Source organism: Haliotis rubra, unplaced genomic scaffold (assembly GCF_003918875.1).
Source record: "Haliotis rubra isolate DU_JTF1 unplaced genomic scaffold, ASM391887v1 Scf1247, whole genome shotgun sequence".
Classification (NCBI taxonomy): Eukaryota; Metazoa; Mollusca; class Gastropoda; order Lepetellida; family Haliotidae; genus Haliotis; species Haliotis rubra.
Genome location: NW_025765167.1, coordinates 197,329 through 209,439, shown reverse-complemented (window position 1 = coordinate 209,439; position 12,111 = coordinate 197,329). Strand labels below are relative to the sequence as shown.

General features: G+C 40.3%; 2 protein-coding genes across 2 annotated transcripts; both read right to left on the bottom strand.

Moving 5' to 3' along the window:
* Nucleotides 1-5,647: 5,647 nt before the first annotated feature.
* Nucleotides 5,648-8,743, bottom strand: LOC124266319 (tyrosine-protein kinase receptor Tie-1-like). Its single transcript, XM_046701129.1, has 6 exons — nucleotides 8,656-8,743; nucleotides 8,075-8,229; nucleotides 7,374-7,493; nucleotides 6,933-7,047; nucleotides 6,329-6,422; nucleotides 5,648-5,818 (listed from the first exon to the last, which is right to left on the bottom strand). Exons 1-6 carry the CDS (start codon nucleotides 8,741-8,743, stop codon nucleotides 5,683-5,685), a joined length of 708 nt encoding a protein of 235 aa, XP_046557085.1. The 3' UTR covers nucleotides 5,648-5,682.
* A 7-nt stretch (nucleotides 8,744-8,750) lies between these two features.
* LOC124266314 lies at nucleotides 8,751-10,742 on the bottom strand. The gene is made up of 3 exons (XM_046701126.1): nucleotides 10,544-10,742; nucleotides 9,505-9,701; nucleotides 8,751-8,775 (listed from the first exon to the last, which is right to left on the bottom strand). The coding sequence occupies exons 1-3, from the start codon at nucleotides 10,736-10,738 to the stop codon at nucleotides 8,766-8,768; spliced, it is 402 nt and encodes a 133-aa protein (XP_046557082.1). The 5' UTR covers nucleotides 10,739-10,742; the 3' UTR covers nucleotides 8,751-8,765.
* Between the last annotated feature and the right edge of the window lie 1,369 nt (nucleotides 10,743-12,111).

The following is a 12,111-nucleotide window of genomic DNA, read 5'->3' as shown; positions in this document are numbered from 1 at the left end:
AGCGAAATCACACACAGCATGCTTCTCACCAAAATATCCCATGTAGAACGAGTCACCATGAACTTACTTTAAAAATCCCACATAATCATATGAATAAATACAGCCCGATACACACACAGAATACAACCTATAGATAGTTGATTACACATGACTCACATATGCCATGAGCCTACCTTAAAACTCACACACAATCACATGAATAAACACAGCCCGATGCACACACACACAGGATACGACCGATAGAAAGTTGACATGACTCCCGTTTACCACGAATCATTAAATCCCAACACAATAAACACAGTCCAATCATAATCAGAACCTTTCCCTACATTCATCGTTTTTTTTCTAAACTATAGCTTGCATAAAACCAATTTTAGTGCGTAGATGTACTCGCATTGTTAACATGTGTACTCACGATACTGTCGTCAACAACATTATTCACACAATACGTTCGTACGCAAAAATACTCACAAATTAGAATAAAGAATGATCCATCACATAAATTCCACACCTACTGTGCTGTTTTAAACGGTCATGAAACCGCCAGAATACCTAAACACGCACAGCACAACATATCGGCTGCACACGGCGGTGAACAAAGAGCATTCAAGCTTGGCGCCAACAGCCCCTGCCTAAAACCGGTTCTGTCAAACTGGATCGCAAAAGGGTCTATCAAACCGGTTCGCAAACGGTTCTGACTCAATATGGCTACATGTCCAAACCGGCCACATGTCCAAAACGGCTTTGTAGACCAAAAATGGCTTTACAACACTAGTGTAATAGCTTATGTATTTATAAACCGTTTATATATATATATATGTATATAAATATATTCATTACAGATCATTAAAATTGTTGTTGTATTCAATACAATGAACTGTAACAGTTGTTATCTTCAATACCATGAACTGAAACAGTTGTTATCTTGTATTCAATCAACAGGAATGACGATTAAACTGAAACTTGTATGTCTGATAATAGTATTAGGAGGTTAAACATTTTCGTGGATTCAGTGAAATAGGGTTGAAATTGGTATTATAAAAAACCAAGAATTGTACAACAGTTGTTTTATGTCAATCCTACAGCAATACATTCAGTGAGTTTAGTACACTCTCATCAGCTCTATGGCGGTGGTCTGTACATAATTGCCCAGACAATCCAGTGATCAACAGCATGAGCGTCATTCTACACCATGTGCCATGTGTCAACCAGCGAGCCTGACCACTCGATCCCCTTAGTCACCTCTTATGACAAGCATGGGTTACTGAAGGGTAACCCAGACCTTCAGGGAATACAATACATTAAGAAACAAGAGATATTTTTGCGTATGAACGTATTGTGTGAATAATGTTGTTGACGACAGTATCGTGAGTACACATGTTAACAATGCGAGTACATCTACGCACTAAAATTGGTTTTATGCAAGCTATAGTTTAGAAAAAAACGATGAATGTAGGGGAAGGTTCTGATTATGATTGGACTGTGTTTATTGTGTTGGGATTTAATGATTCGTGGTAAACGGGAGTCATGTCAACTTTCTATCGATCGTATCCTGTGTGTGTGTGTCTCGGGCTGTGTTTATTCATGTGATTGTGTGTGAGTTTTAAAGTAGGCTCATGGCATATGTGAGTCATGTGTAATCAACTATCTATAGGTTGTATTCTGTGTGTGTATCGGGCTGTATTTATTCATATGATTATGTGGGATTTTTAAAGGTAAGTTCATGGTGACTCGTTCTACATGGGATATTTTGGTGAGAAGCATGCTGTGTGTGATTTCGCTATGAGTTTCAACATTTTACTCAGTTTTTTTCATCGACGGGCATTGCTAGGACTTTGTTATTTGTTTAAATCTATATATTTATCATTTGTTTCAAAATGGCGGCGGGGGACGCGGTCTATGACCTGGTTTCTTCAATGGGCGTGAAGGCCGTCATGCTTCTCGGTTCATTGAACGTAGGGAGAGGCAATGTTATGGCAGAATGAACATGGCACACCTCACTCGGAGGCTGTGGCAAATTAAAAAGAAAGTATTAACATGGACACTCGGTAACATGTATTTGAAGTTATTTATTTTTCACTCCTTTATACGCTTGTTTTCTTAATCTTCATGCTTGGGTGGGAGAGGGGATTCCCTTCCCCGTAAACATAGCTTTGAATTGCTGTAGGTCGGACTTACGGGTGGGCAAATGAGTCATTCATTGTTGGAGTACAGTATGAATCAATCTGTTTCTTCACATGAATGGGTTACTTGTTCCAACCCCTCTAAACATCTAGATTTACCACCACTGTTTGCCTCAACAATGGATATGATGAACAGAGGTGAGTTGACTTCATGTACACTAGTCTTTATCCCCAACACTCGTTCAATCTGATGATGATGTAAATCTTAATCTGTGTTACGATGTATTCTGTGTTACAATGTAAGGACTGAAGGTAGGACGTTGTATACATTTGAATTTCACATTTTTAATAGTTATAGTTAGTCAGACGGGAATTAATACTGCGATAACGGGCGCTCGCTTTGAGATAAAAGAGAAATACACTGTTAGTATAATGTGTAGTGACTCTATTGTATAATCCAAAGATGTTTTGTAATCCAGTGAGAAATATACACAATGTTTAATTACTCCAGAGATGTGTAGTTGAGAGGCTGAGCTATTGAAAATATAAACCCAGTGAATCACATAGTATAATCCAAGGTTGATTAGTAATACCATAAGAAATACACTGGTATATCCACAATGTGTAATCACTAGGTGTAGTGACTGAAACACTGTATGGAGGGCTGTTCAGGGGGACCTTTTATTATTCTAAAAATAGACACACCAGGTGTTCACACCATAGATCTCACTATAGACCTGAGACAAAGACGCATCATCTAAAAACAGACACACCAGGTGTCCAGGTGTCTCATTATAAATTCAAAATGGACGATTTATTGCTCAAGTAGCGTCCATACAACACACACGGTTGGAATTCGATTTAAAGATTGGTTCAACCAGTCGTGCTTGCACGTCTGTCTCATCTGACGACAACGATACAAATGATAGATTTAATTCAAAATCTCTTTTTATACAGCCTTGACATAACGGGTCTGGATGAGTTCATTTTCCCCACTTACATATATTTAGCACAGCGTCTTGAATGAAACATGATTGAAGCAATAGCAAGGGGTGATAGGCCAGGTTACGTGTGTACGGATGGCTTCAGATCAGCGGTATTGTTCTGTAAACACCCCTGTGCTGTAGATTCGTCCAGTCGGTTCATTCCAGTCACGACAAGTTTAGTGAGCTATTTTAAGCATGGGTATTTACCATATTGCGTTGTATAAATAATAATTCACTCACTTTATGGGTAGACTGAAATATAAACGAGACGAGTTGATGTACAATAAAATGATCTAATAGTTTGCTGTCTGTGAACGAACTTAAGAGGAAAACGTATAAGAGGAACGCGGGGCTTCCTCGGTCATTACACAACCGTTTGAAATACACAGGTATCTATTTTTAGCGTGACGTCATCGACAGAGGGAGGATTGACCAATCAGATTCACGTCCCCTCCTATCAGCCAATCAGATTCTCGTCCCTTTGATGGTGAACTCTCAAACCTCATTCATCAACGGGCTGCTGAAGACCAATTCTAACCGGGATATTGACGGGTTGCAGTAATGAAACTCATCAGACTCGGGCCCCTGATCTTGTCTTAGTTTAAAAGAGTAAGAACTATAATATCTGATGACATCTTTATTCAACTATGTACGACACAAAATACAATACTTTGCGTTGAATGTGTTTACATTAGTGTTGAAAAAAACACCTCTCATACAAGATGAGCACTTTTGTAACACATTTTGTATTCAATGATAAACAGTGACTAACAGACAGACAGACCGACGGAAGGGACTGACCATCGATGTTGCCCTTATTCAGATGGGAACAACACAAAATCAAATAATGGTAACTGAGAGACAGGTTATTGGGTATTTTCGTAGATCACACTTCGTAAAGAATACAGACATAGACATGGGGTGAGTTTAGTTTTACGCCGCTTTTAGCAATATTCCAACACTATCACTGCGGGGGACACCAAAAATGGGCTTCACACATTGTACCCCTGTGGGGAATCGAACCCGGATCTTCGGCGCGACGAGCAAAAGGTTTAACCATTAACTACAAGGCTACCCCACCGCCACTAGACAGACATTGACGTATGTAGGTAAATGGACGGAAGGACAGATCGATTATGCCATCTTTCTATTCAGGTACAAATCAAATGCACTACACTGAATGATTAGTTACTAAGCATCTTCGTTCATTACACGAGGTAATATAGTCGAGATAAACAATAAACCAGAGATAACAAATGAATATATTGCAAGTGCTGTAATTATTCATACATAAGATAACTGGATCAGTCTATCACTATAAACGAGAAATATAAATAATTGTTATGAAATATATCAAAGGAGCATTCTGTCAGAAAATGTGATTAAACTAATTTTTTCGTGCTTTCAGGAGATGCCAAAACCGAATTGCCATCAGAGTGAGTGAGTGAGTTTAGTTTTACGCCTCTTTTAGCAATATTCCAGCAATACCACGACGGGGTACAACAGAAATGGGTTTCACACATTGTACCCATGCGGGGAATCGAACCCGGGTCTTCGGTGTGAAACCACAAGGCTACCCCATCGCCCCAATTGCCATTAGCAAAATACTATTGAAATTACACATATCGACAGCAGAAGTACACTTGATACATTTTAAATAAATGACAATATATTTTACCAGAACGACTATTCAATATGGCTGACGTGGCGGACATGTTTAATATGACATTAAAAATAATAAGTGTTGAAACGTTCCAGAGATTATATATGTATGTTGAATTATGAAGTATACAAGTAATACCGAAACATTAAGTACGCAGAATTCAGGTACAGTTGTTGCCATGCTATTGTTATTTTCATATGTGTGTGTCAACGAAGATCTATGCGCTCCGTGAAAACAAAAGACATATAAAACATATATATGACTTGATTCTGTTACAGCCAGATGCGTGTGATGATGTTGCTGGATATTAATGATACCAAACAGGTGATTTATATTAGGATGCTTTGAACAGAATTTCAGTTCAGTAGCTAAGCTTTCAGGGAAGACCTTAGTAAATGGTCATGGAGAATCGAACCCACGATCAGATCCTGACACGGAAAAGGGAGGTAAGTTACATTTCTATCTAGTAATGATGGTGTGTATGTGCATAGGTGATACATATTTCGTAAAAACATAAAACATGGAACAGGCGTTAATATTTGAGCAATTTGTTATATCAAAGGGAATTTGGACTAATCAGTATAAAAATGGTTGATAAAGAAATTGAGCATTTTGGAATATTTTGATGACAAGTGTTATTGTATCACGGTTTAATCTTGCGTGCTTGTTGTTTACATTTTGGCCAAACAGTTGGGTTCCTGTTCCATATGTGGAAATGCTGAAAGAAATTCAACAGACTGAAACTAAAATGACGTAAAATTACTGTAAATAAAATATAAGTAATACTATTTTAATTACTAATACATTTGTGGAAAATGGAAAAATAGAAAAGATCATTCTGTTCTCCAAATGGATACAAGCATTGTTTGCGAACGAAACACTGTAGTCAAAACGCTGCCCAAGAGGTCGACTATTTCGAGTAGTAATACATCATTCCGGAAGTGGGTCTCAGACCGAATGAGGCCTCCAGTTTCCCCACTGCATCCGCGAAAGTAGTCCGGGCCTCTGGTTTCTCTTTCCAGCAGCTTTGCATCAGACTGTAGTGGCTGGATAAAATAAACACGAGACATTTTGCTTTTGTTATACAATAATTACCTAATTATTTTACATGATTTACAGAGCACCGTTCACAATGTATTCTTAGCGCTACTCTCGTAAAACTTTCTTTGAGATTCACAATAGTCGCTCAGATTGCTTTGTGAAGCAGGGTCCATATCTTCTGGGTATTCTGACGCTTTTTAATTCATTTATTACATTGCTTCACGCCTATTACGTAGCACACGCGCACGTGCGCACACACACGCACATACGCACACACACGAGTGTACTTCAGATTTCGTAAGTCAATTAATGATTATACGATTCGCCTGTTATCGGCCTGAATCGCTCTTCATGCATTCGACCACTGCTTATTTGACCCTGACCCGACTATAACAGATGGTCATGTTAACGCTAAACGCTTTAAGCCACTTTTTAAAATTGTCATTAATCGCCCTGGTCACGAAGTACCGTATGAAACATCACTGGTGTTAGTATACATGCATCTAACCACTTACACGTCTTCAGCGTATTCCGGCTTCGAGAGTCTGTAACCATTCTTAAGCTGGGTCGGCAGGTCTCGGCTCCTCATTTCACCGTAAGGGATCTGGCCTGTTGAGAGATAAAACACAGGGTGTATACTAAAACTACCTCCATGAGCTCATACGTGAAGATCCGGGCTAGAAATGGTCTTCAGCACCTTATGTTTGTCGTAAGACGCAACTAACGGGAGCGAGTGATCAAACTCGCTTGCTTGGCTGACTGTCTGGCTCAGATGCGATTATTTATATGCCTCGCATAGGTAGCGTATTGGCAGCGTTAAACATCAGACAAAAAAATCCCACATACACAAAAAATAATAGAAACCATATTCTCAAATACTTCTATTTAGTGACGAAAACTATACCAAACAATATCTATACCTTACCAATTCAGAATATCATTGATATTAATCAAAAATTGTTACAACAACGTAACACAAAAATGCCTTAGTTCACATTCACATACACATCCATCACAATCTACGTCCACGTTCTCACAGACATACATGTATACCTAGGTACTTAACTAATTACATTAAACATTTCAATGCACTTCCAAGAATATATTTGTCACACCTACCCATGCTGAGGATTTCCCACATAGTCACCCCAAAGGACCAGACGTCACTCTTCTCATTGGCTCCCTTCAGAGACTGAAGACATTCTGGCGCCGTCCACTTCACAGGGATTCGATCCTGTGTGTATGTGTAACATATCAACACTCAGGGTTTATGCCATTTTGATAAAACTACTTATCATGGTTACAACTGACATTTGGCTTATTTGAAGGGCCGAATGGGCAATCTATGTTCCTTTACTGTTTATGTCAATGAGCCCGATTTACCGTTGGTCTACAACTGATTTGCCTTGGCAATGTTCCACAAGCATAACGTCTGCTGTAAGCCTTTGTTAAAATATGAAGCTTCCGTATTTCTTTGAGTTACTGTTGTTTATGAAACGAGGGCCCTGTTCAGACCCGATTGCTGGCCGCAAGATATATGTTACATATTTCCCTTCTTACCCCTTTGGAGGCATCATCCGCACTGGCGTCTTCCATGCGACTTGGTCCGAATCCACTGACCTTCACTTCATTTGTGCTTGTCAAGAGGCAGTTGCGAGCAGCCAGTTTGCGATGGACAACCTGGAGAAGGACATTGTATTGAGCTAAACTGGTACAGTCTTTGTTTTCCATGAGAACAGGACATACCGCTACATGTGTCCCATTCTTGGTCCTCATCAACCCATGATTGTCGTAATGGGTAACTATCGCGATCGGGTGGTCAGGGTCTCTTATTTGGTTGACACATGTCATCGTGTCCCAATATTGATGCTCATGATGTCGATCACTGGATTGCATGGTCCAGACTCGATTATTAAGAGACCGGTGGCCTATAGATGATTATTGCTGAATGCGGCGTTAAACAACAAACAAACAAACAAACTAACAAAAAACACTCAAGTCAAGACTTAATGTACCTTTGTAACGTAATGTATATACCTTGAATATACTTGTTTTTCAAACATAAGATTACGAACAAAAACGTTTACCGTCTCACATTTTTTAAAATATATGGACCAAAATAACGAGTAAACAATAAAAAGAAAGCCCACCCAACCAATGCCTAAGGGAACCAACCAACTTTTTCCTAACTCCACCTCCTGAAAGTCAATACATGCACTTTACACTTGCCACAACACAGAGAGTGTCCAGTAAATACATACCTCTTTACTAACGAGATACTCCATACCCCGAGCAATGCCTAAGACAAATGTCTGAATCTGCTCCAGAACTTCAAGATTCACTTTGTCCTGTCTAGAGGTCAGCCACTTGTCCAGCGGACCATTTTCACAGTACTCCAACACCACCACCGGCCCCACTGAAGAAGAAGGTATATATCAGATATGGCAATGACAGGTTCTACAAGATCACACGTATTCAGGGGATGTGTGCGCTAGAACGGAGGAAGCGAAAAATATATTTTGTTAACACATTTCTTTTCATGATATCGAGCAACCTAATCTTCTGAGCAAACACCATGAGGGCAATTCATACTTTCCATAGTTTTCTCTCCAAACAACCAAGATCCTGGTTTCAGACCAGAAACAGAGTGTTAAAGTGTGGTAATATTAAGATGACTGAAAAAGACGCCAGAGGTAGCCGTAGTCATGATATTGGCAAGGAGGTTCAGGATCTTACATCCTGCATTTCCTACGTGAGTAGTGAATGAGTGTGGTTTTACGCCGCTTTTTTGCAATATTCCAGCAATATCAGAAGGTGAACGCAAGAAATGGGCATCACTTACACGCATCATTATCAACGACTGCGCCGATGAATTTCAGCACGTTGGAATGTTCCCCGACCCTTGTTGCAGCGAAGTTGATTTTGGCCATCATCAGTAAATTACTATCCTCGTCAGGCGTGCCTGCAAATAATATATGATAACAATAATAACAACAACAATAAGTTCAGATTTTAATGGCTTGGCTGCATCGACTTGAGAATAAGTTGAGAAGTTGTAGTGCGTTGAGAAGAACAGGAAGTCGCTTGGCCTGAAAAGTGAAACAGAAGGTTTTCTCTGTGCTGCTCAGGTCCAGTACTTTCCACTCGATGCTGTGTGTGTTTTTTGTATCAGATTGTAAATTATGCAATGAAGTTAATGAGACTGACCAGCAACTTGTCAGTGGATACCCATCACTGGCATTAAGACAGTATCTTAAGCGACATGATGGTTTGGTTGATGAGTGAGTGGGTGAGTTTAGTTTGACACTGCACTCAGCAATATTCCAACTATATGGCGGCTGTCTGTAAATAAGTCGGATCCAGTGATCAACATCATGAGCACCGTTTTACGCAATTAGGATCAGCGAGCCTGACCACCCGATCCCGTTAGTCGCCAATTAGTAGCAATATTCCAGAAACATCACGGCGACGGACACCAGAAATGGGCTTCACCCATTGTACACATGTGGGGAATCGAACCCGGGACTTCAGCGTGACGAACGAACGCTTTAACCACTAGACTAATCCATCGCCCCTCCAGCTTCAAGAACGATGGTGTAAAGGATAATAGTTCTCAAATGTACCGTGTTGCACCCGAAACTACACTTAGGTATATATATTATCAAGAGAGCAATTTCTTTCAGAGGGTTACCTTTGAGGACCTTTGCCGCCGCCTCGTGTGACTTTTTTGCCAGTCTTGTAAGAAGCCTTGAAAATTCGTGCAAATCTTCCAGTTTGAATCTCCTCCAGTAGTGACAGCTGATCTTTCGACATGTACCCTGGCTGCTTCGCCGTGAAGCTCATGCCGCCGTAGACGTAGATGTCATCTTCAGGTGTGTACGTCATGTTCTGGAATAAACAGTGGACACACTGGGTGAAAGAATGATATAATCTGGGAATGCTGCGCAGGCGTGAGCACTATTCCAGCTACATCCCGAAGCAAAGCATTACGATACCATATAAACAGTGACTGAAAGCATGAGTGACTGAGTTTAGTCTTTACGCCGTTTTAGAAATATTCAAGCAATATCACGGCGGGGACACCAGAAATGGACTTCAGACAATGTACCCATGTAGGAATCGAACCCGGCTCTTCGTTGTGACGAGCCAACGCTTTAACCACTAGGCTATCCCACTGCCCCTGAAAGCATGAGCACCCGGGAAGTTCCACGCCCTCGCTTCGCTGTCTCACTGCATCGCACAGTAAAACACGAATGTTTGAGCCTTGTGAAGACCAAAATGAGTTGTACGAGTTTGATGGTTTCTCTGTCTGTGGGAGCGATTGGAATACAACGGCGCTGTCTGTCGATAGTCAGCTCACGTTGGTTGGTTGCTTGTTGTTTAACGCCACTATTCCAGCTCTAAGGCGGCGGTCTGTAAATAATCGAGTCTGGGCCAGACAATCCCATGATCAACATCATGAGCATCGATCTACGCAACTGGGATATGATGACATGTGTCAAACAAGTCAGCGAGTCGCCTCTTACTACAAGCATGGGCTACTGAAGATCAATTCTAACCCGGATCTTCACGGGTCCAGGACAGGTAATACGCAACGCCATAATACCCAATACAGTTGCCTCACTCACTCACTAACTCAATACAAAAAAACATATTTACAGCTTGTCCCCTCATATACATCTATGACATTATTACACTGTTGCACAGCATGCGTGATTACCGATACCTACGTCGTAACACGCTGTGTTCTTTGGAGGGCGAATGTTATTGGTCGTCCTTCCTGTCGCGGGAGCCTCGGGTTCACCATATCTCTTCTGGCGTCCTCTGATCAGTTTCTGCATTCTTCCAGTCCTCCACAAAAAGAATCCGACTCCAGCAACTGCCAGCACTATCAGGATTACTAGCAAGAGACCAGAATTGATCATAATAAGGGTATCAGACTAGCAAATATATCGTTTGTTAGTTTGTTTGTTTGTTTGTTTGTTGTTGCACTCCGTTCTCAGCAATATTGCAACTATACTACCCATCAAAAGTTTAGACTCACTAGTGTAAATGTAGCCACTTACTTGTCCACTGTTCTAAACTAGCTTTTTGCAAAATATTCCATACTGTTTAAAGGTACTGTTTAGTTATGAACTGGTGTATTGTAAAACATATTCGTAACATTAAAAAGATTATTGTCATGAGTTCAGTAAATGATTAAAATCTGTGAAAATTGGCGAATTCTTAACAAAACTTTACACCAAAACGAATCTGTTCACATGCACGACATTTGCTCATGCCTTTCGCAATTTGAAGCATCGTCCTTGTGCAATTCATCTGCATAAGGTTTTCAGTTGGTTCCCCCAAGTTGGTGGAGAAATTCATCTTCGATGTAACCACATACATATACATAACATATAGTGAGTGCTTTCAGTGAGTCTAAACTTTTGATGGGTAGTATATATGGCTGCGGTCTGTACATAATCGATTGAGTGAGTGATTGAGTGTGTGAGTGAGAATTGCTCAGAACCGTTTATTCCGGCAGTGTCCAGGAGACACCAGAAATGGATTTCTATATCTGTACACATGTGGGGAATCAAACCCAGGTCTTCTTCGTGATCGATGGCAGCGTTTAGTCCTGCATATGAAACTTGCACCTACATTTACTGTAATTCCGAAGCATGTTTGTTGTTTAACACTGAACTCAACTATTTTGATGTTTAACATGTAACGTAATCTGGACTACACAATCCAGTGATTGATATCATGAGCATCCATCTACTCAACTGGGATACTTGTGTCCACCAAGTCCGAGAGCCTGCCCCACCCCATCCAATTAGCCGTCTCTTACTACATTGTTTGCTGAAAACCAACTCTAACCCGGATCTCCACGGGTCTCAAATACATCGATGATATTTGGCAAATTGTTTATTTGATCGATCGATGTGTGCATGAGTGGCGATATCATGTGTGAAAATATCAACTTTATCACAGTACCAAAATGGGAATCGAACCAATGGACAGATCTCCTTTATTTTTAGCTATCACTTTATGTCAGGCGTCTAACCCACCATAAAAAATCATACATCATTGTATAATTTACTGTAACATGAAAATTAATGATCATGTTCCTAACCTCAAGCATTGTGATTTTAAAGTACATTAAACCACTTTTCAAGATAAACAATCACAGTTTGATCCCAATCGGGGTCAATGAAATAGAAAGTTTGTAAAAGACATTTACCTGTGCGTATAGAACTAGTTACAATATTAAACACGATTCGAATTATAAACTATGTGGCATGTTTGAATCCAG